The sequence below is a fragment of the Hippocampus comes genome, unplaced genomic scaffold (assembly GCF_001891065.2).
Source record: "Hippocampus comes isolate QL1 unplaced genomic scaffold, H_comes_QL1_v1.1 scaffold190, whole genome shotgun sequence".
NCBI lineage: Eukaryota > Metazoa > Chordata > Actinopteri > Syngnathiformes > Syngnathidae > Hippocampus > Hippocampus comes.
In genome coordinates this window covers 199,073-222,080 of record NW_017805121.1, presented here as the reverse complement: position 1 = coordinate 222,080, position 23,008 = coordinate 199,073, and the positions used below count along the sequence as shown (strand labels likewise).

The following is a 23,008-nucleotide window of genomic DNA, read 5'->3' as shown; positions in this document are numbered from 1 at the left end:
CCTCACGAAAAGCTTCCGACTGGATGTTGAGTGCTCATCAAGTGACCTTTGAGAGAGTTAGTGGGCTACATTGTTGAATATTCTCTGGAAGAAAATGCCCCCCCACCTGGAATCACACGGGCAAAAAAAAAAAAAAACCCCAACAAAAAACACTCAGCTACTGTCATGCTCTTGAAAAGCACCGTGGAATTTTACGTCAAAAAAAAAAAAAAAACAACAAAAAACACTAAGCTACTGTCGTGCTCTTAAAAAGCACTGTGGAATTTTACGCATACAGACTGGGCCCAGAGCTGGAAATTTGGTGCCATTTTTTTTTTTTTTTTTAAACGGCTTCGCTGAAACTTTTTCCAGCAGCGTGGCTTTTTTATTTTGGTTCCAGGTTCTGTCAAGAAGGAGTGAAGACAGACGGCTACGTTAGCACCAAAAGCTCGCCGCAACCATTTATTGATTTCTTTTACACGTAAAGGGTTCACCCAAGCTTTGTTCGGTTGCTTTCTACGTTCGTTTTTTTTCTTTCTTTAGCCATGAGCTCGGTCGAACTCTGACCGCTCTTATCAATATCAGGACTTGGATTCGGATCCGGCGCAAGACAAGAAAGAGCAATGAGTGATGATGTAGACTGCTACGTTAGCCGCTAATGCTACTTTGACGCTTTCTCAAGTACTTTCTAGGCTACGCGATAGAGAGCCAGTCCTCTAAGGACCCGACTATGGTAAAGCCCCCGCCCTCCCCATCGGTGTTAAAGAGACCCCGACATGCCGGAGGTTACCTGGCAACCGAGCCAAGAGTGAAAACCTCTTAAAGGAGAGGTGGCGGGGACGGGGGACGGCCGCTGAGAGGAGAAAAGTACAAAAGGTGACCGGCGGGAGGACAAAAGGTGTGACGCCATTACACCGACAGACAAACAAGGTGAGCACGTGCAAAACAAAGCAAAAAAAAAAAAAAAAAGAGCAATTTGTGTTGGGATATGGGAGCACGTCTCAGACTTTGTGAACTGGAGACCCGTCTGTGCCCGAATCTGAGCAGTACGTTAGCCATTTGTTTTTGTTGTTGTGAGCAATTTGTGTTGAGATATGGGAGCACGTCTCAGAATTTGCGAACTGGAGACCCTCCGTGCCCGAATCCGAGCAGAACATTTGCCATTTGGATTTTCCCTTTTTTTTTTTTTTAATAATTCGGCAAATTCCAGAGTTGGTACTTGGACGAGCTCCAACTCAGCAATTGGTACAATGATAGGCAAAGAAGAGTTGGGGCTTGTGGGTTGGGGGTGGGGAGCGGGGGTCTTGCGTCTCGTGCGACTCACCCAGCATGGGAGCGCTGAGAGCCATGATGCCGTAGTAGGAGAAGGGTCCCGTCTCAAACTTCATGTTCTCATTGCCGGCCTCCACCTCCACTCGGCCCTGAAGGAGACAAAAAGATCCATGCTTCATTACAGTCACTGGGGATTCACTTTCTTCATGATTTGTTTTGAAATATCGTTTCTGACAGGATATGGTATACATGAACTGATTTGAAATGTCACGAGTAGATAGCTCGACTATTTATTTGAACACAAATATAAACCAAAGAGATATAGATATCTAGATAGATATAATTAAAAGAACCCGTCATGAAATGAGTTTTGTTTTAAAAGATGTGCCTCCATGGACCAATGAATCTGCCTCAATGAGGCTTGAGCCGATCAAAAAAAACGATCAAAAAGTGCGAGACATCGGTTTGATGGTGCTGATGATTTGTTGTTTCTTGGAATGAGTTCAACCGGTCCAGTTTGTGTTTTGGGGTGCCATTACCGAATGCTTTTCAGGTCAGGCGCCATCTTTGCGCCGGACAATAGTTTGGCTTTGCACTTTCATCAATGTCTTGTCTGTTTCGAATCAATATCTATATTTATAGATAGATAGATAGATAGATGTGGCGAAGTTTCTGATGTCTTTTGGACCAAAAAAAAAAGAATTGTGCCAGTGACGGTTGTTGTAGTCACACAGTTTGGCCATTAGGGGTCATTGCAGACTGAGCTACAGTATGCAAAACATTTTCAGTTGTACATGTGTAGCATCTGTCTCAGATGAGCACATTTTCTTTTTTTGGGGGATGGGGGGGGGGTGATTAGTTGTTGATGATAGAGGCTAAAGAGGCCTCTGGCTTGTTTGTCTGCACAGTCCAGCCCAACAGGTCGGCTGGAATGTGTGACATGCAGCAGCAGCAGCAGCAACAAGAGGACACTTAATCCGCACACGGCATCACGACATCCACAACAGCTGGACACCATCATGGACATGTGGCACTTAAGTGGCGCACAGACTGCTACAGATGCTGTGTCTGAATTTTGATCTGCCAAATATCGGAATTGTCATTATAAAAAAAAAAAAAAACATCGGCCAGGCCCTTGTGTGTGTGTGTGTGTGTGTGTGTGTGTGTGTGTGTGTGTGTGTGTGTGTGTGGCCAAAGTTCAAAAACCACTCTTTGAAAAAGGAGAAACAGTAACAGAACGAAAAGAGGGTCAATTAGCAGTTCCGGCTGACGGTCCCAGCAAGTCAATGAATGACAAGTGGGCTTTTAAACTTTGGAAGGGGGAAAAAAAACAAAAGTTGCCAAACTTCATAAAACACAAGACATATACAGTATAAGACTCCGCCTTATTTCTTCTCTGAATCCGAGTGGCCACAGGCTCGCAGGCCATTGAATATCATGTCGACGTGCTCTGCGAGCAGCGTACGTGCCAAACTTCATAAAACACAAGACATATACAGTATGAGACTCCGCCTTATGTCTTCTCTGAGCAGCGTACAAAGCCTTCCTTCCATCTGAGCGACGCACAAAAGCCTCCATTTGACGAGAGCATTTTGCCGACACGTTTTACCTGCAGGATGAGGATGAAGTAGTCCACAGATTTGCCCCTCTGGTAGACGTAGTGGTGCGGCGAGCGCTTGTCGCTCTCATTGAACTTGATCTCCTGGATGACGTCGGGGTGGCGCAGGATTCGCAACAGCACCTTGTCGGATATCTGAGCCGGGCTGAACAGGGTCACCTCTGCGCCCGCACACACACCGCATTTTTTCATCTTTGCATTCAGCCATGAATTGAGTGTGTGTGTGTGTATGTATATATATATGATGATGATGATGATGATGATGATTGGGTTGCCTCCCACCTGTAGCCAGGAAGCGGTGGGCTGCCAGCAGCAGCTGAGGCGAAATCTTCACCTTGGACTCGCGCTCGTGCTTGAAGGCAGAGAAGTCCCTCTTGTTCTTGTTGGGCGCCACCTTCTTCCTGGTGCGGTTGTCAGCTGAGAAAAGCAAACCGAGAGCACAAAGTGAGGCGGCGGTCGAAGCCACGCGCGCGACGGCGATCGCCGACTCACTGTACTGATCCGACTCGTCCAGAATCTCCGATTTGATGATCTCCTCGATGACGTCCTCCAGCGTGACCAGGCCCAGCACCTCGTAGAAGGGGTCGCCCTCGCCCTCGTTGTTCACCTTCTGCACGATGGCCAGGTGGGACTTGCCTAACGCGGGCAGGCAAAAAGCCACATTTTGGGGTGAACGCGATACGTTTTTTTGGGTTCGCCGGCGTCCATTCGAGCGGGGCCGCCCGGCTATGTGGTCTTAGCGCGCGAGGCTCGCCGCTTGGCACTTGTCATCGAAAGGTCGTGCCATCTCTGCCTTTCGTGTTTGCATTCGGCCACAAAGTCCCTCACGGAGAAAGCGTTTTGCCACCCGATCCAGGCCTCCAAATTGAGAGTCCCGCGAGTGCCTCGGCTGAGGTCTTTGGTCTTCAACTGAATTATTCACGTGCGATAAAGAACTCGCACGGAAGAAGCACGCACTCTGGACAGCGGCCATCCACCCATCAATCAATCGACGATCGATTTGGGTTCCTTCCCGCCAAGTGATGGGCGACTAACGAGAAGCCACGTGACGCGGTCGCGCGGACGAGCCACTCGTACCTCCAGACTTTGACCGACGCCTACATGGAAACTAAAGAATTATTGACTGGCCTGCACACGCCCCACCCGCTCAGACCTTCGCGACATCATGAGTCGAATAATTAAGCACGAGGCTCCTTGGCTAAGTTCACAGCAGCGGGCTTGTGAAAGAAAGTGAGAAATCCGAGTCACCTTGAACGCATCCACGGTGACCGGCGCCGCGCATTCGCGTCGTCGGCTGCCTGCCGAGCGAAGACGGAGACCGCTCCGTTCGCTTCTGCCGCTAAGTTGCCGTCGCAGCCTCGCCCCACGTGATGCCCGCAAGTCTTCGCGGGTCGCTGTCGAGGCGCAAATCGACACCATGTGTCAGGCATGAGGAACTCGCTGGGTGTGTGAGGGTGGGTTGAGTCGATATTTCAAAAGCGACCGGAGCCCCGGGAACAAAAAGCCCCCCCCCCCCCCAAATGCCTAGAGAGACTCACTTGAGCGTCCAGTGACACAGAGGGACAGACAGACAAAGATGTTCTCCAAGAACAGGTTGTGCGCGTGTGTCGGCTGAGTCCACAAATCCAGACCCAAAGTCAAAATGACCCTCCTGCCGCTGAGGCAGCCGGCCTCCGCGCCGGCCCCACTTTCTGACAGCAAGCGCCGAAGGTTTGTTGGCAAACAAGAGCCCCCCCCCCCCCACTGGGCCTACCCAAAACAAACGCGTGTACGTGCACGCCTGTCAGTCCCGTATTTAGCAAAGTGACGCTCAAGTCGAGCTCTCACGAGTGAGTCGATTGACACAAAGAAAATTTCATTTCGCAGTCAAATTTGTTCCATACAAAAGCATTTTTTCCTTCCCAATGATTGAGGTTTTGTATTATTTTTAAAAAAATGGGTCAAGAATGAGCAAGCAACGTCGCACGCGAGAGAGACTGATGTACAGGGTGTTCCAAAAGTCTTGGGCACATTTTGACATGGAATATCTCGGAAACTATTCAGGATCTAAAAAGGCATCTGGTAAATTCAGAAAGCTTGTCATCTCAATTTTGACATGGAACGTTCAAAGATGTTCAACGTGAGCACCATTGGTCACATGACACACATCAAGCCGATTCTTGCCAAACGCGTCCCAGCGTTGCATTGTCAATGGTTGCAACAGCTTCCGTTATTCGTGCCTTCAGCTTAAGGCATAAGGCGGCCATCCGTTGTGAATTTACCGTGCCATCTCACGATGGACTTCCTCTCCGGTGGCTCCGTTCCGAAGTTTCTGCGAAATGCACGTTAAACAACAGTCCATGATTCCGTTTTTGCAAATTCAAGCACACAAAACGCCTTTCCTGGTTGAGTGAACGCCATTAATGGGTCTGAAAAGAAATTAAAAAAAAATCAATAGCCTTCCCAAAAACTTCATGTTCAAATGGCACCACTTTTATCTTAACTACCATTCGTAGTTAAGGAGATAAGGGGACTTGAAACGTGCCCAAGACTTTTGGAACACGCCGTACTTTGCCTTTTGGAAACGGATTCAGTTGGTCGTTTGGTCAAGGCAAAGCAGACGTTTGCAAAGGTCCGATGAACGAGAAGCGGTCCGCTTTTGCGGAGGACCACAGAAAGCAATGACTCATTCCCGTCGAGAGGGCACGGACAACTTCAAGTTCACCGATGACTGTAAATGATTACTCCATGAGTAAAATCACGGTCGGTTAATCGATGACTTGCGACAGCACTCCTCTCAAGGGAGTGCGCTTATTTGTCAGGATAAGGAGGTGAACAAGTCGGACGTGCGCACAGCAAAAGGCCGAGAGCAATTGACGGCCCCGAAAACGCTTTCCAACTGCCCTCGTTTGACAAAAGATGGCGGCTGAGCACCACCTTGGTCTACAGGAAGCTCCTCGACTCACCCCAACATAGTTCCTTGGCACCAACAAGTTTGGCCTGAACACACAAACCGTGAACAATAGAGGGCAAGTACCCCCCCCCGCCCCCCAAAAAAAAACAAAAACATTCTACCAACCAGGCGACTATGCGGTTGTCTATCCACACATACGTGAATGGAGCTAACATGTACCGACTCGCCCCAGGCTCACTTTCTTTCCTGCCGTGTTCTCCTCCCCACCTAACCAGAGGCCAACCGGCACCCACGCAGTGTGTGTGTGTCGTCGATGAAAGCCACACGCTGGAGACCCACACGGATTCTCACGCCACGCCGCGAGCTTAGCACCAGGCTAACGTGCAGCCCGCCTGACATGACACCACCGTTTTGCTTTCTTAGCGTCGCGCTATTCACATCAGCTTCCACTCGCCTATCTTCTCGGAAACACAATCGACTGAACTGCTCGGGTTTGTCCCGAGCAGCCTTTCCGACGTCACCCTCGGTTCCGCTTCCTGTTTGACGGTTCCCGCTCTATGGTTATCGGCACCCGTCAGCCTCATTGCACGAGGAAAAGGGAGGTCCGGCTTTCCGGGCATCCTTTCGAAGACAGGGCGACGTGACATGGGCGGACTTTTCGCGGATGTGAACAATAGGGGGCAAGTACCCCCCCCCGCCCCCCAAAAAAAAACAAAAACATTCTACCAACCAGGCGACTATGCGGTTGTCTATCCACACATACGTGAATGGAGCTAACATGTACCGACTCGCCCCAGGCTCACTTTCTTTCCTGCCGTGTTCTCCTCCCCACCTAACCAGAGGCCAACCGGCACCCACGCAGTGTGTGTGTGTCGTCGATGAAAGCCACACGCTGGAGACCCACACGGATTCTCACGCCACGCCGCGAGCTTTGCACCAGGCTAACGTGCAGCCCGCCTGACATGACACCACCGTTTTGCTTTCTTAGCGTCGTGCTATTCACATCAGCTTCCACTCGCCTATCTTCTCGGAAACACAATCGACTGAACTGCTCGGGTTTGTCCCGAGCAGCCTTTCCGACGTCACCCTCGGTTCCGCTTCCTGTTTGACGGTTCCCGCTCTATGGTTATCGGCACCCGTCAGCCTCATTGCACGAGGAAAAGGGAGGTCCGGCTTTCCGGGCATCCTTTCGAAGACAGGGCGACGTGACATGGGCGGACTTTTCGCGGATTTCACGTCTGTCCCTTCTCCGCCAAAGGCGAACGGGTAGTTGAGCCCGCGGACGCCATCCCGCCCGCCCCGACGGTCGGCGCACACAAGAGTGACACGCCTGCTTGGGCTTGAGTTTCAGGTGTGCCCGGATGATGTCATCAGCTGCCATTTGGCTCACAAGAAGGGAAGAAAAAGACTCCTTCGTTTTCAAGCGTTTTGCGGCCTTTCCTGGTTGAGTGAGCTCGGCTCGGCTCAGCTCAGCTCGGCTCGGCTCGGCGTAGCTCAGAGCTGAGACGAGGGCCGCGCCAGCGTGTTGGTGTCAAGGTGCACGGGGGGCAGAGGACAAGCTGTCAGGGGCCTTGACAAAGCGAGCGGCTTGGGAAATGATTGAAGAAAAGACCAACAAAGAGCCCCGCCAAAGATACACACACACACACACGCACGCGCGCACACACTCGACCGGTGTTATTTGAACAAAGACGACGCGGGCGCCCAAACCGGCTCCCGTGGCCCAAGCAAACGTTCACGCAGTGAAGCAACACATTCAAATCAAGGGATGGAAATTCAAACATTCTTTTGTTTTCAATCTGTTTCGTCACCGAGCGACAGATTCATTGATGATTAAAATAAGCCTTGCTTGCAGCCCATTTTAAATCCCTTTTTTGGGTGAAAAGTTTCATTGCAAACGATGCTTCTGATTTCTTTCATCGATGTTTTTTTTAACATCGGCACAACACAGCGAAAGAAAAAAATGAAAAGGAGCCCAATGGCACCGAAAGGCCGACGCCGCGCGCGGAGCGCCAAAACGTGCCATCGTTTCCTCGCGGAAGTGGACGCGTGGACCCGAATCGGACGCAAAGCCGAATGCTCACGGCCATCCGATTGCCGGGCGTCATCTTGTGGAATTTCAAGGTGTTTGCTCACAACGCATTCAGCGCGCTTATTTCTCGAGGGACGCGCGCGAAATATCGCCTCCCCGTCGTCCGCGTCGCCCGCTTTTCCAATTTGGCGCAGCCCGGTCCGTTGATCGAAGCCCTCCGACGGGCTCAATGGGGGGGAAATTGGCAAAGACGCGTGCGCCTCCGCTTCTCGACGTGTTTTGGACGTGCGCGGGAGGTCAGAACAAAAAGTCCAAGCTGCCGAGGGAGCCCGCGTGACAGCCTGTTGACTCATCGGCAGCTTTCTTCGCGGACGCTTTCACAATGACGCCCGTCGGCTTTCCGACGCTTGAATAACCGCCGCAAGCCGCTTCTGGACTTCCATGACACCTTTTGACCTTTTTCCCGAAACAGAAACCCAAAAGGGTGGCCACCAAGAGTGAACACGTCAATCGCTCGACGTTTTCTTTTCCCTATTCGTGTTTTTTTCTGGCAGAAGTGGATGGCAGCAAGCGACCAACTTGTCTACGGATACGTTTGTTTTTTTTTTTCCTGCGGCAAGTGCTTATTTCTCCCAATAAATACCAAACAAGCTTTGAAAGTCTGCCCAAAAGTTGTTGTCCCCCCCCCCACCCCCATCAAGTCAAGCTATCCAAATTGCTGAGTTCTGTGACAATGTAAGCGGCAAACCTACCGTGTGACAACACAGACGCTCTACTTTCACTTGAGCAAAACAAGAAAATCAAAAGAATTTTGATTTGAGCTTTTTCCAAATTTGTAGTCATCAGCAGCAGAACCCAGGAGGCTTGGGCCCAAAACGCTGGTTCCTGACCAAAAAGCGGAGAAAACAACCTTTGTCAAACACGCGAAGCGTATCCGTGACTTTGACGCTCGATATATCGGGTTTTTTTTTCTTTTACGACACCTCAATGACCAAACAACAAAAGCAAGACTGAAGAAGGGCTTTTGAGGGCAAACTAAGAAATTTACAGATCCGCAACTACGAAAGGCAAAGCCATTTTGTGCTCAGCTTCCCATCACCCTTTTTGACGCTCGCTGAGCTGAAGACTCGCACGACCTCGTGCCCGTTTTTCACGTCCATATTTGGAGGGTATGACCTTCAACGCGGCGGAGGCAGCGCTTGGACTTTTGCGCCTCCCGCCGCGACTTCCTGCCGACGGCATTAAATTTTCATCACGGCTAACGGCGGGGTGTCGCCATCTCAGAAGGTCACCTGGCAGTTCCGAACTCCTGCGCGCGGGACGTCGTCGCCGCGGCAACGGACGCCCGGCAGCAGCGCGCCGGAACTTGAGATTCCAGCGGGGAGTCCGCTCGCCCTGCCCGTCCGTCCGTCAATCGCGCAGCCGACTGACCTCCCATTTTCGTTCTACCCACAGAGCAGAGAGAATATCGGCCTGTCTACACTGCTAATTCTTTGTCATATATACACATGTGTAAATGTTTATTTGGGGGTCGGTTTCAATAAAGAAATACGGAAAAAGAAAAGCATTTCAAAAACCATGATTGTGACCAAGAACCTGCGCAAGAGAAAATTGAGCTTTTTGAGCCTCTGGAATCCAGTCATGGCAAGTCAGTGAGTGGTTGCTCGTGTTTCGGCTTCAAAGCCCGGTCACGGAACAACTTCAACTCCCAACTCAAGGCGCCACTGGAACTCGTTTGTGTGTTTGTAGTCGATCGCTCCCGCCGCGCCAGAGCGAGATGCACCGCCGAGCTTTCTGTTGGCCCGCCGCCACTTTGCACTCCACAACAACAGAAGCAGCAGCAAGCGGGGTGACTGACACACGGCAGGAAGAGACTCCTCTGAGCCTCGGGGGGAACCCCCCCCCCCACACACACACACACACAATTTTAATGAAGACCCGAGCCAAGATGTCCGACAGGGAAGCCAAAGAGGAAGTGCACGTGTGTGAGCGGAGAAGTCAAAGAAGGAAGCGTCGTTACAAGTGGAGAACAAGCCTTGATTTGTTTGTTCGTGGGCGGGACAGCGGAACTTTTCAGTCCATTTTTCCGGTATCGCGACTTGGGGTATTTATTTTGGGGATGCCTTTTTACTGATGACGGCGCAAATTGAAAATAACGAAAGTAGAGAGAGGAAAAAGTGATCCACATTTGAGATTTTGATTGATTGATGATGAAAAAAAAAAAAAAGAAACGGGGACAGCAGCGATACGCTGGAACGTGAAACGGCGCGCGTTAGCGACAACAGATTCGGGGAAACACAATTTGTCCCATCTTTGGCCGTACTTATCAAAAAAAAAAAAAGAAACACACAGACACATGTAAGGCCTTTTTTTTCAGTAGTTCGCATTCGCAAATTTTGCCTATTTTGTTCAGTCGATTCACAATATTCTTGAATGCCAAGTCAGGTTTTTTTTCTGATCTCAGAACGAGCACTGCATAGATTTCAAAATAATTTTGTGGGATGAATTTTTTTGTTAGTCGTATATAATTGACAGGCAACAAAAACTTTTTTTTTTCTTTGTGCTTCTGCACCAAAGTTCATTTCAATCTGTCAATTTTTTGACTTGGACTTTCGTACATGAGTACCGGTCGAGACGACTTTTCCCTGTATTTTTTTTTTCGAACCAAAGTATTGGTACCTGGAGTGGAGCGGGAGTAGTTTTGCCACATCTGTCCCCGACTAACGGGTGAAATGAAAACAACAAAATTTCAAAGGAAGCTCTGTTTCTGGCCCTCATATGAGTAAAGAAACGGCGCATTGCCTCAAAGGGTTTTCGCAGAGGCATGCGAGCGACTCCGAATCTTGGGTTTGAATCCACGTGGGGCCATGTGAGGAGAATACGCACACCAGACGCGTCACGAAGTACAAACGCATCTTCAGGTCCGGAATTTTATGAAAACCCGGAAAGGTCACAAGCAACACTTTAGCAGGGGAAACGCGCCCCAAAAGTGACACCCAAAACTTGACGGCAAACTTGGCTTTCCCGAGCGGCAACAGGCAGCGGCGGCGGGTATCGTGAGCAGTTAGCCGTCAACGCCGCCTCGCGAGACCTCAGATCAGCGGCGGTCAAAGAATTACCCTTCCTTTTTTTGTGAAAACCAAAAGAAGACTAGAAAGTGTGAAGTGGCGCCAACATTTGCAGCAGAATGAATCAAAAGCATCTCACGACACCTGGCTTCGGCAAACGTCTTTGGGGGATTTCTTTCCCCACTCCCAAAGTCGGACGACCAAGACGGCCGGAGGAAAATAGGACCCGCCCGCCATCTAGCGCGGAAGTAGCCGTCAATCAACCACGAGCCACAAAGGTGCCGTCGAGATGGCTAACAACAGACCAGACCTCGTCCCGGGATTGGCCTTGCGTTTCCTGCTCCGGCTTCTTCACGACACCAAAAAGGAAGGATGACGCTGCCGAGACCGCCAAGGTTAGCCGCGGGCGCGAGCATGGACGACGGCCGCGTCTCAATTCCTCCGAAGGCGGCCTTTTCGGCCGCACGACGTCGCTTCCGGCGCGAGCGGACCGCACGTTCTAGAAAGACATTTGGCAGGTTGCGCCCTTCGAGACCTTCTAAAGCTCTATCCTCGTGCCGCCTCGGCGGCGCTTTGGACAGGCTTCGTGTGAATTTAGAGAGCGCGGGCGGCCGAAAAAGGCGGCACTTCGCGGGAGCCGGTCGGCGAATTTGGACACGGGCAAAGTTTGACCTTTTCCCGCCAGCCCCAGCGCGCCACCGACCTTTTTTGAACTCCTCCAGCATGGAATCCAGCTTGGTGTCATGGAAGACAAAGTGCACCGGGTGGTTGTAGAACTTGGTGATGGACTTCAGCGTGGTGCTGTCGTCCGGGTCGACGAAGGCCAGGTCCTTGACGAAGAGCACGTCCACGATGTTGGAGCGCTCGCCCTCGTAGACGGGGATGCGGGTGTAGCCGCTCTCCATGATCTCGGACATGGTGTTGAAGTCCAGCACGGCGTCGCTGTGGATCATGAAGCAGTTGTCCAAGGGCGTCATCACGTCCTCCACCGTTTTGGTGCGCAGCTCCAGCGCCCCCTGGATCATGTTGAGCTCCTCCTTCACCAGGTCGTTGTAGGGCTCCGTCACCTTCAGCATCTCCACCAGCTTCTCGCGGTTGTACACCGTGCCGATCTCCTGGCCCAGCACGCAGTCCAGGATCTTGCTGATGGGCCACGACAGCGGGAAGGTGAGCAGCATGAAGAGCTTGGTGACCAGGATGGTGTTGGCGCCCACCGCCAGGCCGTGGCGCGAGCACAGCGCCTGGGGCACGATCTCGCCGAAGATCACGATGCCCACCGTGGAGGCCACCACCGCCCCCACGCCGGACTTGGTCAGGTCGTCCAGCAGGATGGTGAGAGTGGTGTTGACCAGAACGTTGCCCAGGAGCAGCGAGCACAGCAGGTAGTTGCCCTTGCGGCGGATGGGCTCGATCTTGCGGGCGTACTTCTTCTCCTTTTCCGTGCCGCAGCTCTGCACGATGCGCAGCTCCATGGGGTCCAGGGCCATCAGGCCCAGGTTGAGCCCGCTGAACATCCCCGACAGGACCAGCAGGAAGGAGATGAGGATCACCTGCGAGGGTGAAATGTCAGCCATCAACAACTCCTCCGCTGGACTTTCCCACATTTTCCGGGGATCGGGCGGACCGCTTTTTGGACTTCCTCGACCTACGTTCCAAACCAAGTCCCGTGCTCACAAAGAGTCGGTCAAGATCGGCCTCAAGTGCGCTACGACCTTCGTAGGTGAACCGTTCTGGAAGCTTTTCGATCTGTTTCAGCAGTTCTCGACTCATTTGGGACCCCATTGTCGACACAGATAGAAGCTTTTTTTTTTTTCCCCCCCGGTTGCTGTCATTTGCCAAGTGAGTATTTTCTTACATTGTTTTGCTCAAACAGGACTGATTGGTACCTCAGCCTTGATTATTTGGTTACAATTTAGCTTGCAGAAAAGTGTTTGGGTTTTTTTTTTTTTTTCTCCTCTCGCGGAAATTAGAAACAGTTTCAATCTCAAGACTTATTTCGACACTCGCATGTGGTTAAAGCGCAGCAAAAATGGCACCAGTCTCTTGCCCCGCCTCGCCCCCTGACCTGTGGAATTTGGCCTGTTTTGCTGCCACTTCTCCACCTCCGCACTCCTCTCTTACTTGGAGAGCAGGCTAGGCTCTTGCTCTGAGGAGTCGGCGTCGGCCCGACCGGGACAGGTCCCGAGGAGAACCACTTCTCCGGAGGAGTCAACCTGCAGCACTTTGTTTCATTCTCTTGTACAACGCAACAATCTACCGTCTCCTCTCATACGATAAATGTTGGCCGCTCGTGAGGGTGACCCCTTCCCAAGGTTTCTTTTTTGTTTTCCCTTCTCCTCCTCCTCCTAAATGGGTTTTCTCTGAGTTTTTGATTGGGTGGTTGCGGGGTTTGGGCCAGCGGGAGTTCCTTTTTGTTTAAGCCCTTTGACACTCTTTCTGTTCTGAAGGGTTTGGGCATACAAATAAACTTGACTTAAGAGTAAGCACCTTTTGTTCTTCATTGTGCCAAATCAAAACTTGTATATGATTGAGAATTAAAAAAAAAAAAAGAAAAGAAGAATTGGCACTTTTTGCTTCAGTACATTTCAGAGTTGGGGCTTTTTACTTTTTGCAGTCCTTTGTTTGTTTGTTTGCTTGTTTTTCTCTAGCTCGACTTCAGTACAGCGCGCGAGCACATGTTCCGTGACTCACCTGAAGCCACACGGGGAGCAGGGACTTCTTCACCTCCACCACCCGCATCCGGCCGTCGCGCTCGTCCAGCAGGGACCACGCGTCCGGGGGTTCCAGGGGGTCTCGCACGCACAGGGCGAACACCTTGACCACCTCGCTCTTGCGGAGCTGCTTGACGGTGACGCTGGCCAGCCCGGAGGTGTTGTGGTTACTCACGTTCATGGTGCCCTTCACGACCAGGTCCTTGCTGTGCTCCGAACACGTCAGGTTGAGAGGCACCTCCACGGCGCCGTGGGCATCGTCCTCCGCCTCGCTGGAGTAGAGCTCCGTGAAGCGGACGAGCGCGGAGCTGTTGGGGAACAAGTGGAGCCCGTAGAACCGGACCAGGATGTCGCTGCCCTCGGTTACCTGGATCACGCCGCGCTCGGTGGTCCCGGCCGGCATGTCGCTGCGCTCGAGCCGCATGCCGAGTATCCGCGTGGTGGCCCGCGGCTCGGCCAGCGCCGCCTCGGCCCCGACGCCAGCCGCAAGGTGGGTAAAGAGCAGTAAAGTCCGCAGAAAGCCGCGTCCGCTCAACGCCGTCGCCATGTTTGTTTCGCTCACTGTCAATTGTGTCAGAGGCGGGAGGGGCAGCGGGAGGGGGATAAGACGTCACTACATTCGTTTGGCTCATTTACATTCACGGAAGCCGGCCAATAGGCTGCTCAAACGTCATCGCGACAATGTCCACTGAACCGCCCTCCCGGTGAAATTTTTGTTTTCAAACCGATTTGACTCACTGCCTTCAAGTACGTCGCGTCATTTCACTTTCTGCGTAAAATAGATTACTGTAAACATTTACATTTAAATGTTTTACATTAATGATTTGTCTTAAAACGTACCACGCTCAATGTCGTTTCGGGTCCCTACGCCATTTTCTACAAACTTTTTGCGCTTATAAAGATCTTTGGGCGTTTTTACCCTCTCCGTTTTTCCCATAAATGCCACTGCTAAAACCTATACCCTATACTGTACTGTTTTCTTATAAGTAGCCACACTCTATTGATCCAATAAAATAGCTGAATGAAAGGACAATTACAAAGAAAAATCATCTTTACATTTCCGTTTTTTAACGGCCAGCTCTGTTTAACTTATTTAGTTCAATACAGTTCCATAAATTGCATTTTCATGTTTTAAATTCAAGGGTATGTCGTTCAATCACCACATGAGATCACCCTTCTCATTGTCAACATACTTTCAGTGATTTCCAAGGTCTTTTTTTCGAAGTATCCATTTTCCATAAAACTCACTACACAAACTTTTTAAGACTGAATTGTGTTTTCTGTTCAATAAACCAAAATATGGTCAGGAAACAAAATGAGGTTACGTCTGCCCGAAATGAATCCAACACAATAGCTTTATGAAAGACAAGTATAAATTAAAATAATCGTCATTTGATTGACGTCGCGCAGTCAATTTCATAACCCCAAAACTCAATGCCAGAAATCGCAGATCGCAAAACGGAAGTCGAATGAAGCCCGAATGTCAGGATTAGGTTAGAGCGCCCTCTTTTGGTCAAATTACACAATCCGTTTCCATCATGGTGCCTTTTTTTACAGTGGTCTCCATCAGATAGATCTTAATGGAAATTCACATTCGACCTCTCAATTAAACTCTTGCGAGGAGCTGCTGTCGGCCACAACTTGAGAAGAGCCGCTCACACGCAAACCGATCGGCCAAACCGTAACTCGCTTCGCCATGCGCCCCGTTAAGGCACACAACCAACGCACCAACGCTATAGAAACCGTAAAGACGCCAAATTACTTCTTTACATTCTCTTGCAGTAATTTGATCTAAAATACGGTGTTATTGTTCGTCCTTACATTCACATAATAACAAGTTGTGGCGTTTTGGGAGGGCTGGAACCCTTGTTTGGCATTTCAATTCCTTTCAAGTAAATTTAATATTTGAGTCGACTGAGTTACCACTGCCCGGCAATTTCATTCTCTCTCTCTTACTTCTGTGTCTGACGGGAAAACAAACGCTGCACAGCGATTGCCGCAAAAAGGAAACCAGCAGTGCGGCAGCCAATCGGATCAGACGTGACAGTCAATATGGGGCAAATTACAGGTGTGAGGGCGTCCAAATATTTTCCCAACAGTGTGATGCCTTGCACTTGTACACTAACGCAAATACAAGCGCAACCACGGTGCTCAATGAGCACCTCTCTGACAATGTCATTCAATAGACAGCTGCACTATAACTGTGAGAAACGGTTTGCGCTTTCTACTTGTAGACTCTAGAACCCCCAACCCCGTCCGCGATTCCCCTCTTGACCACTAGATGACGCCTTGTTATCGTGGTTTTCAAGTTTGATGTGTCTCACGATGCTATTTCAGAAACCTGTCGGCCGAAAACTAGCATTTATGCTAAGTCCGGCGAATTTACACGGTTTATTCTTGTGTTGATTGATGTGCGCTGTCCTAACGAAATAAATAAATGAATACATGAATAAATAGATAGAAATAAAAAGTTGCGATGTCGAAAGAGAGGACGCGGAGCTCACCGACCGACTTCCATGTGAGTTCACTCGACAACGGCGACCCCATGGAGACACAGACGGAGAATTTACAAGATGATAAACATTTCGATCTTTATTTCTCATTACATTCAGTTTGTGAACTTCACGTGCTTTGTACCGACTCCTTGAATATGTGTGCTGTTATCTCCCAGCACAAAGTTATTTGGTGAAATGCTTTGAAAATAAGGTATTCCTTTATTTCTATCAATTACAGAAATTATGAAGAAGGTTTGATGGTGGGAAAAATGTGTTTGCTTTCAGGTCGGAACTGGGACAATCCGAGTTCCCACCTTCCTTGATTGCAGCATCATCATCATCATCATCATCATCATCATCAGTCTCGTCATCGATGAGTGGAAGACTCGCGAGATTTGTCGGCCTCACGCGCGATGATTTGGTCCAACTCCCCCGCTGAACTTTTTGGTGGGCAGGCCAAGAGGCGGCGTTTGGAATGGAGGCAAGAGACTCGAGCGGAAACGGAGGAGGGCTTAACTTGCCGAGAGGAGGAGGGATGTGGGCGGCTGGTGGACGTACGAGAGTACCGCTAAAGGAAAATATTATTCCGTCGTTGTGGCTCCTCCGAGCGCGAAGGCGTCCGTCCTTTCATCCCCGGCAGCAACGGCGCTGTCTCCTCGGCTCGGCGATCGAGGTAAGTCGCCCCCACCCCACCCGAGCCCCCGTCCCCGGTGTGCGGAGGTCTAGTTGCACTCTTGAAAGCTTTGAAAGTCAAGTGAGGCGAAGTTGTGAGCGAGAAAAAAAGTTGGCCCAAATCAGCTTCTCCTTTTCTTGAGCGACGAAAGCTTGCATTTTTACTTTGATGGAAAGTGCTCGAGTGTGAGTGTCTCAAGTGCTCGGTGACTCATTTTCAACCGGATTTCGCTTCATTTCATTTCGTTTGTCGGTGGTGTAACATCATCTTTTACTGCGACGGAGTAAAATTGGACAGGAGAAGCGTAATTGAACACATCTGTATGGGGCTGAGTTGAACATGAAGATGAGAAGTGCTTGAATTTGCGATGAGGTGTGCTGAAAAATCATCTTTTTGAGGAAACTTAGGTTGCCCGTGACAGGAAAAATGATTGGACATTTACAGACTGGCGAAAAGGTGTTCGCAAGCTAACTAGCCAGTGAACCCAGCGGCAGAAGAAACGCACGAAAGGGTCAAGTCTGTCATAAATGTTGACCAAAATATGTGTTGACGGTGATCAAATACTCTTTGATGGCTAGGGGGGAAAAAAAAGATCTAAAAGTGCAATATTTGTTGAAGACGTTAGCTTCATAGAAGACCCCAAGTCTTCGATGACTTCTCTTCGGCAAGTTGAAGGCAAGTGTTCAGTGTTCTGAAAAGGTGGACATTACGCTTTCCTAAAGGCCGATTCATCCGAAATGTTGAGAAAAACATGCGTCGAGTATACTGTACTGGCGACAGATGATTGTTCTCGATGTTACATAACACCTCTGAGTTGTCTGCAAACAGATGTACATTGTGAGACTCAAAATTGTCGTCCTCGCTACTGCAGTTGGAATCAGAAATTGGTCAGGTCATTTTCACGAAGCTCGGCGAGCAACAAGAAGCCAACAACTCCAAAGACGGACGCAATCTGCACTGACCAATGAGTCGGGAAACTGGTGGAATACTTGTTGTGAACGTGTGCTAGCCCGCGAACGAAGCAATTGAAACTTAAGATCCTCGTTGGAAGTCATTCGGCTTCAACTTTTGGAAAAAGTTGCTGATAATTCCAATCCGAAATCACGTGATTTCGCGCAGGCGTCTGGCAAAACAAAGCTTTGTGAAGGTCGGCCATTTGATCGCCAATCGATCCAACGGCCGTGTTCATTCGTTCACAGAGGTCAATTCAAAGGTCGGGGGTTTAATCAGGTAAAATGAGAAGAGGCCCGAGGTGTCAGGTGAATTATTCAGAGCTCGATTGTTCAGCGCTCCCGACACTCCGGCCGGGTGTTGCCATTGTCGCATGGACCTCGGTCCAAAAAAGTGCAAAGGCGCCTTTCTGCCCGTCCGGTCCGGCGAAGGCGAACTTTGATTTGACTTCAACCTTCAATGCGTTGAAGATTCTTCAGTTTCCGTAACGACGAGCAAAAACACGTCTTTGATGTGTCCGAAGACCCGTCCGTTCGCTTTGTCCAAGACTCTAAATTAGCGCACGTTTCGTTAGTCAAGGACAATCGGGGACGTTCACAACAATAACAAAACGCGTCGCTTTTCAATGTTGACACAAACGCTCGCTTGCGTGAGGTTTGTCCAAGACTTGAAATTCTCTTTACTGTTTGGTTCAGTCCATTGAAGACCCAAATCCAACCCGGACGTTTACAGAAAGACGTCTCGTCGTTTTGTCGAGTGTCCCCGACGTCACTGCCGTTTTACAAAATCGGTGTGTTTTCTAAACTCAGCTCCAAGTGGCCACCAATCGCATTGCCACTTGTCTAGTGGTGGACATGGCCGCTCGCTTTAGTCCTCAAAGCAGAGACACCTCATGTCGAGGGAGATCTTGCTTTATCTTTGCGCGGGAGGTTGTCGATCGTAAGTGCCGAAATCATCTTGGAAGGATACAAAGCCCACCTCCGGTGTCATGCGGCGCGCCGTGGCGGAGGACCCTCCCAAAAAAGCAGCGAGGCGGGAGAAGCGGAGAGTACCGAACAGAATGTATGCAGAACAACAACGGTTACGGGTACACCACAAAAGCTCAATCCAAAGCACCGACCAAGTCCAGAAAAAAAACCCCAAACTCAAAAGTAACAACACGGCACAGTGACGAAGCCGACGCGCTTGAAATCATCCGCCGTGGACGGGAGCGGGAGGGCGCAGGTGCAACGATTCGCAGGCGCGGCCTTCGGTGACCCGTCGTCGTTATTCTTAGCCGGCGGCTTTGATAAAAGCGGGAGCCCGTGAGAAAGCGTCAGCCCGGGAAGACGCCGGAGCATTCCTCAAAAGCCAAAGCCAAAGAGTTGCTTTCAATAAAAGCAAAACGGGACACTCTTTCCCCCTTTTTACTGGAAGCCAAAACGTTTTGCCTCGTCCCCTCCCTTCTCATTCCGTTTGCTATGAGACACAACAGAGGAAATCCAGCCGCTGCCTTATCTGGCGCAGCCGACCATTGTTTCATGGAAGAATGCGACAGGGCACGCTCACTTATTTGGGAGGACTGATCAAAGTGGGGGGGGGCGGGGGTGGCCTGAGGCTCACATCGACAACTTCGTCAAAGCGGGATTTCGGGGTTTCTTTCTCCAAAATGTGTGTGTCGAATCGCAGAATAGATCCGCCTCTGCCCTTGACGGCAGCCAAATCTCCACGATTGCCACCGCTTAAAGAACACGATGTCGTCGCAAGAAACGGTCACTTGGGGATCATTCATGCGCAGGTCTTCGTCGATCGGCCGTCGAGCACCAAGTGGAAGAAACGATCTGAAAATGGGATTCTCCTGATTCACGGCAGTGCTTTGAAGGTAAATGCTCTTCTTTCCATCGTTCATTTGCGCCTTCGAATATGGCCAAAAGGTCGACGGTGCGGCCTCCCTTCTCGCTCTGCCCACCTTCACCTTTTTTTACCAACCTCGCAGCCCACGTCAAAAAAAAAAAAAACCCGAAGCAAACTCGCCCACCCGTCTTCCAATTCGAGTCACTCAAGAATGAAACGTCTCGCCGCTTTGCTCGCCATTTGTTGTGCCACGCCAGCGTTTGGATCAAAAACGTCACGGGAGTCGTGTCGAATCGACCTCGGTGAGCAAGCGCGGCGGCCTCATTTGCCAGCCGCGTCCACGCGGTGAGCCCCGGAAAGCCCCCCGCCCGCCTCGACGATACCGTGGCGGGTTTGAAAGGCTTCTTCCTGTCTGGCAGCCTCGCGTCAGCGGTGGAAAATAAACTGGGCGCCGAGTTCGGTGAGTGAACAGTGGACTGTTTGTCTTGGGCGCATGTGTTGTGTTTCAAGGACCCGAAGGCAGCGGCCGGCCCGCCGCGTGTCATCAAACGTGTGTGCGGAGTTCCCGTCCAAAGGCGCGTTCCTGCTGCCGGCTATTTGCCGGATGACGTCGCCGTGGTGACCCGACGCTCCAAGGGCGCCAAAAAAAACAAAAAAAGGCTTTGCGAGTTATCGTTCTGTTTTTACAAGAATAATTTGGACACCTAAACGCAGCACGAGGTTTTTCTGTGCAGGCTTTTTTTGCGTGCGCTACTACCGTCGCAAAAAGCAAAGCGACACGCCGGGCTGTCTGTGCGCCTCACCGCTCGAGATTTGGCTTTGTGTTTGCCTTCTGTCATCATGAACCTGATTTATGATCATATAAAACTAACACTGTCGAGCACCACATTGTGCTCGACAGTGTTGCGCATCCGTTGCAGCCAGGTCGTCCAAGGTCGTCCGGGAAGGCGGATTCCCCCGTCTGCGGGCCCTGCTCGTGCCGCATGCAAATTAAATCAAACTCCACCGTGGGATGGGAGACACAACGCAGCGCGGCACGCAAAGCCATCTGAAAACCGCAAGAAGCAACGTGTGGGGTTGGAACTTCCTTCTTGCTCTTTAACGGTTTCTTTATGACGCTCCATGCGGACGTGTTTGCTCAGCACGTTCCCGTGTGCTGCTTTTCAAAGGCGCGCACGCGCACTCTGAGAATTGCCAGGCGGTTCTAGAACGTAAAAAAAAAACCCCCACACAAAAACAAGAGTAAAAAAGAACATGAGTAATTGTGTGTAAGCGATGCTATCAAGCGAGGAAATGCCAAAGAGAGCAATACGGGAGTTCCTGGCAATGCCGTGACAGGAAATCTAAAATATGCCTCAGAGGGGCCGTAGATACGAGTTACATTTTGTTCACTTTGGAAGGCAAGAAGACGGAGCAGGTCCGCCAGCAAAATCTCATGGCAGCACCAAAAACACAGATCGGGACGCAGAGGATAAAGAATATACGCCTGCAATTTAGTCACCCGTCAGCATGCGTTTTGAGGCATTGTGGCCAAATAGCCGGTCCTCAAACGGGTCCAGCTCAGCCGCCAGCAATTGCATTTTGCATGCCGTACGAGCATCGGGCGAGCCCAAGACGACGTTGGCTGGTTGTTTTCGAGACTCGGGGAGCTTTTGCGTGGCGCGAACCAGTACAAATGGAGCAAAGGGGTGGCGTCATAGTGGCCTTGTCGCGCCCCGGCGCAAAGCCGCACTTATGCTTTGTTTGCGAGCAGGCCGTCCACCTCTGTGGCCGCGTTCGCGCCGGTACGTCGTACGCGCGAGATCCTTTGTGAAGAAGACGGCGCAAAACTGAAGGTGCTGCCATTCGGCCCTCACTGTGCAAATCGCTTTGACCGATGTTGACTTTGGCAGTCAAACCACGACCGGGAGTGGCCTCAAACGGGCCGATCCGTTCTCCCGCTTGCCAGCGGGGGGAGACAGGGGGGCTTTGATCGCATCTGAGCTTTGATTTGGGCGCACGTTCACGTTGGCGCTTCTCCACAGACGACGCCGACGTGAGGCATTGTGGCCAAATAGCCGGTCCTCAAACGGTCGCATCTGAGCTTTGATTCGGGCGCCGGGGCGCACGTTCACGTTAGCGCTTCTCCACAGACGACGTCGACAAAGATGATGAACAGATAGCAAAGAAGAGAAGATGGCGTCCTTTGGCCTCCCTTGTGCCAGGAAGAAAGAGCCAGGTAAGCTTGAGGAGACTTTCATTTTCAGAGCAACACATTTTTTGGTTTTCATAATATTGACATCGTTCGTGATGCTTCTTGTCTTTGATGTTAGAGCTGGAGAGGAAGCTGAGGGCCAACGACCGCGAATACAACCTCTCCTTCAAATATGCCGTGAGTGTCGACCGCTACATTCCGACGCAAAGATGCAAGTGCCCGTTTGCTTTTTGTTTGCCTTTTTTTGGTGGGGCGGGGCGGCACCCCTTGTTTGTGTGCCTTTTGTTGGCGGTCCGGTCCAGCCGCTGATCACAACCACCTGGACTCACTCGTTCAACATTTGCGAAATGCTTCGACACACACGCACACACAAAACTCTTTGTGCCGAAGAAATAAACACGGGGCGGCCCCCCTTGTTGGTGTGCCTTTTGTTGGCGGTCCGGCCCAGCCGCTGATCACAACCACCTGGACTCACTCGTTCAACATTTGCGAAATGCTTCGACACACACGCACACACAAAACTCTTTGTGCCGAAGAAATAAACACAGCAACTCAAAGTCCTCCACCGCATCTAAAACGACAACAACAAAAAAGTCCACGGCACGCCTGTTTCTGTACCGTGACATCCTTCCACGTCATATCAGCACGCGGCAACTTTTCTCGCCTTTCATTTGTGTTAAGAGCCAAATTGCGCAATCGAAGCGCATCCACCAAGTCGAGAAAGTTGCATGAAATTAAAAGCTTGCCATGCACCGGGCTTCCAATTCATTCCGGGGTTAGTTTTGATTTTGTTGTGACTTTTGCCCTTTAATTTCACTTGTTTTGAATTTGTTTTTCCAGCCGCTTGTTTGTTTCTTTGTTAGTTTTTTTTCATATATGAAGAATTTGATTTTGTTGTGACTTTTGCCCTTTAATTTCACTTGGTTCGAATTTGTTTTTCCAGCCACTTGTTTGTTTTTTTCATATCTGAAGAATTTGTGGAGCGCAAGATGAAACAAAAGTGTCATAAAGTCCGGTCTACGACAAGCTTCCTCTTTTCTGTGTGGACCTGCAGTAGTACCGAAATAAATACATTTAAAATGAACCCCGAACATTCATCTTTTCGAAACATGAGATGTAGGTTCAGTTAGGGTTTGTTTTTGCCCCCCCCCCACCCACCCGTTGGTTTCGGTTGACTCTGATCAGCTCGCCGTGCGCTTTCTCCCCCGCAGACGAATGCCATCAAGACCTCCAAGTACAACTTTTTCACCTTCCTACCTCTCAACCTCTTTGAGCAGTTCCAGAGGATC

General features: G+C 50.5%; 1 protein-coding gene and 1 long non-coding RNA gene across 3 annotated transcripts in view; one reads left to right on the top strand and one right to left on the bottom strand.

Moving 5' to 3' along the window:
- Positions 1-14,162, bottom strand: part of LOC109513502 (metal transporter CNNM4-like) — a 20,233-nt gene extending 6,071 nt beyond the window's left edge. Inside the window, exons 1-7 of the mRNA XM_019866010.1 lie at positions 13,554-14,162; positions 11,566-12,412; positions 3,362-3,505; positions 3,152-3,286; positions 2,861-3,030; positions 1,304-1,400; positions 756-832 (exon numbers count right to left, since the gene is read on the bottom strand). Coding sequence (XP_019721569.1) covers positions 756-832; positions 1,304-1,400; positions 2,861-3,030; positions 3,152-3,286; positions 3,362-3,505; positions 11,566-12,412; positions 13,554-14,120 — 2,037 coding nt within the window. The 5' untranslated portion in view covers positions 14,121-14,162. The remainder of the gene's footprint in view (positions 1-755; positions 833-1,303; positions 1,401-2,860; positions 3,031-3,151; positions 3,287-3,361; positions 3,506-11,565; positions 12,413-13,553) is intronic.
- Positions 14,163-16,445: 2,283 nt separating this feature from the next.
- LOC109513496 (uncharacterized) lies at positions 16,446-23,008 on the top strand. 2 transcript variants are annotated; one of them, XR_002167779.1, is made up of 4 exons: positions 16,446-16,741; positions 21,658-21,743; positions 21,838-21,896; positions 22,931-23,008. It is a non-coding gene; the product is annotated as an uncharacterized LOC109513496 (long non-coding RNA). The 2 variants fall into 2 exon arrangements; XR_002167780.1 differs by lacking the exon at positions 16,446-16,741 and adding an exon at positions 19,426-19,553.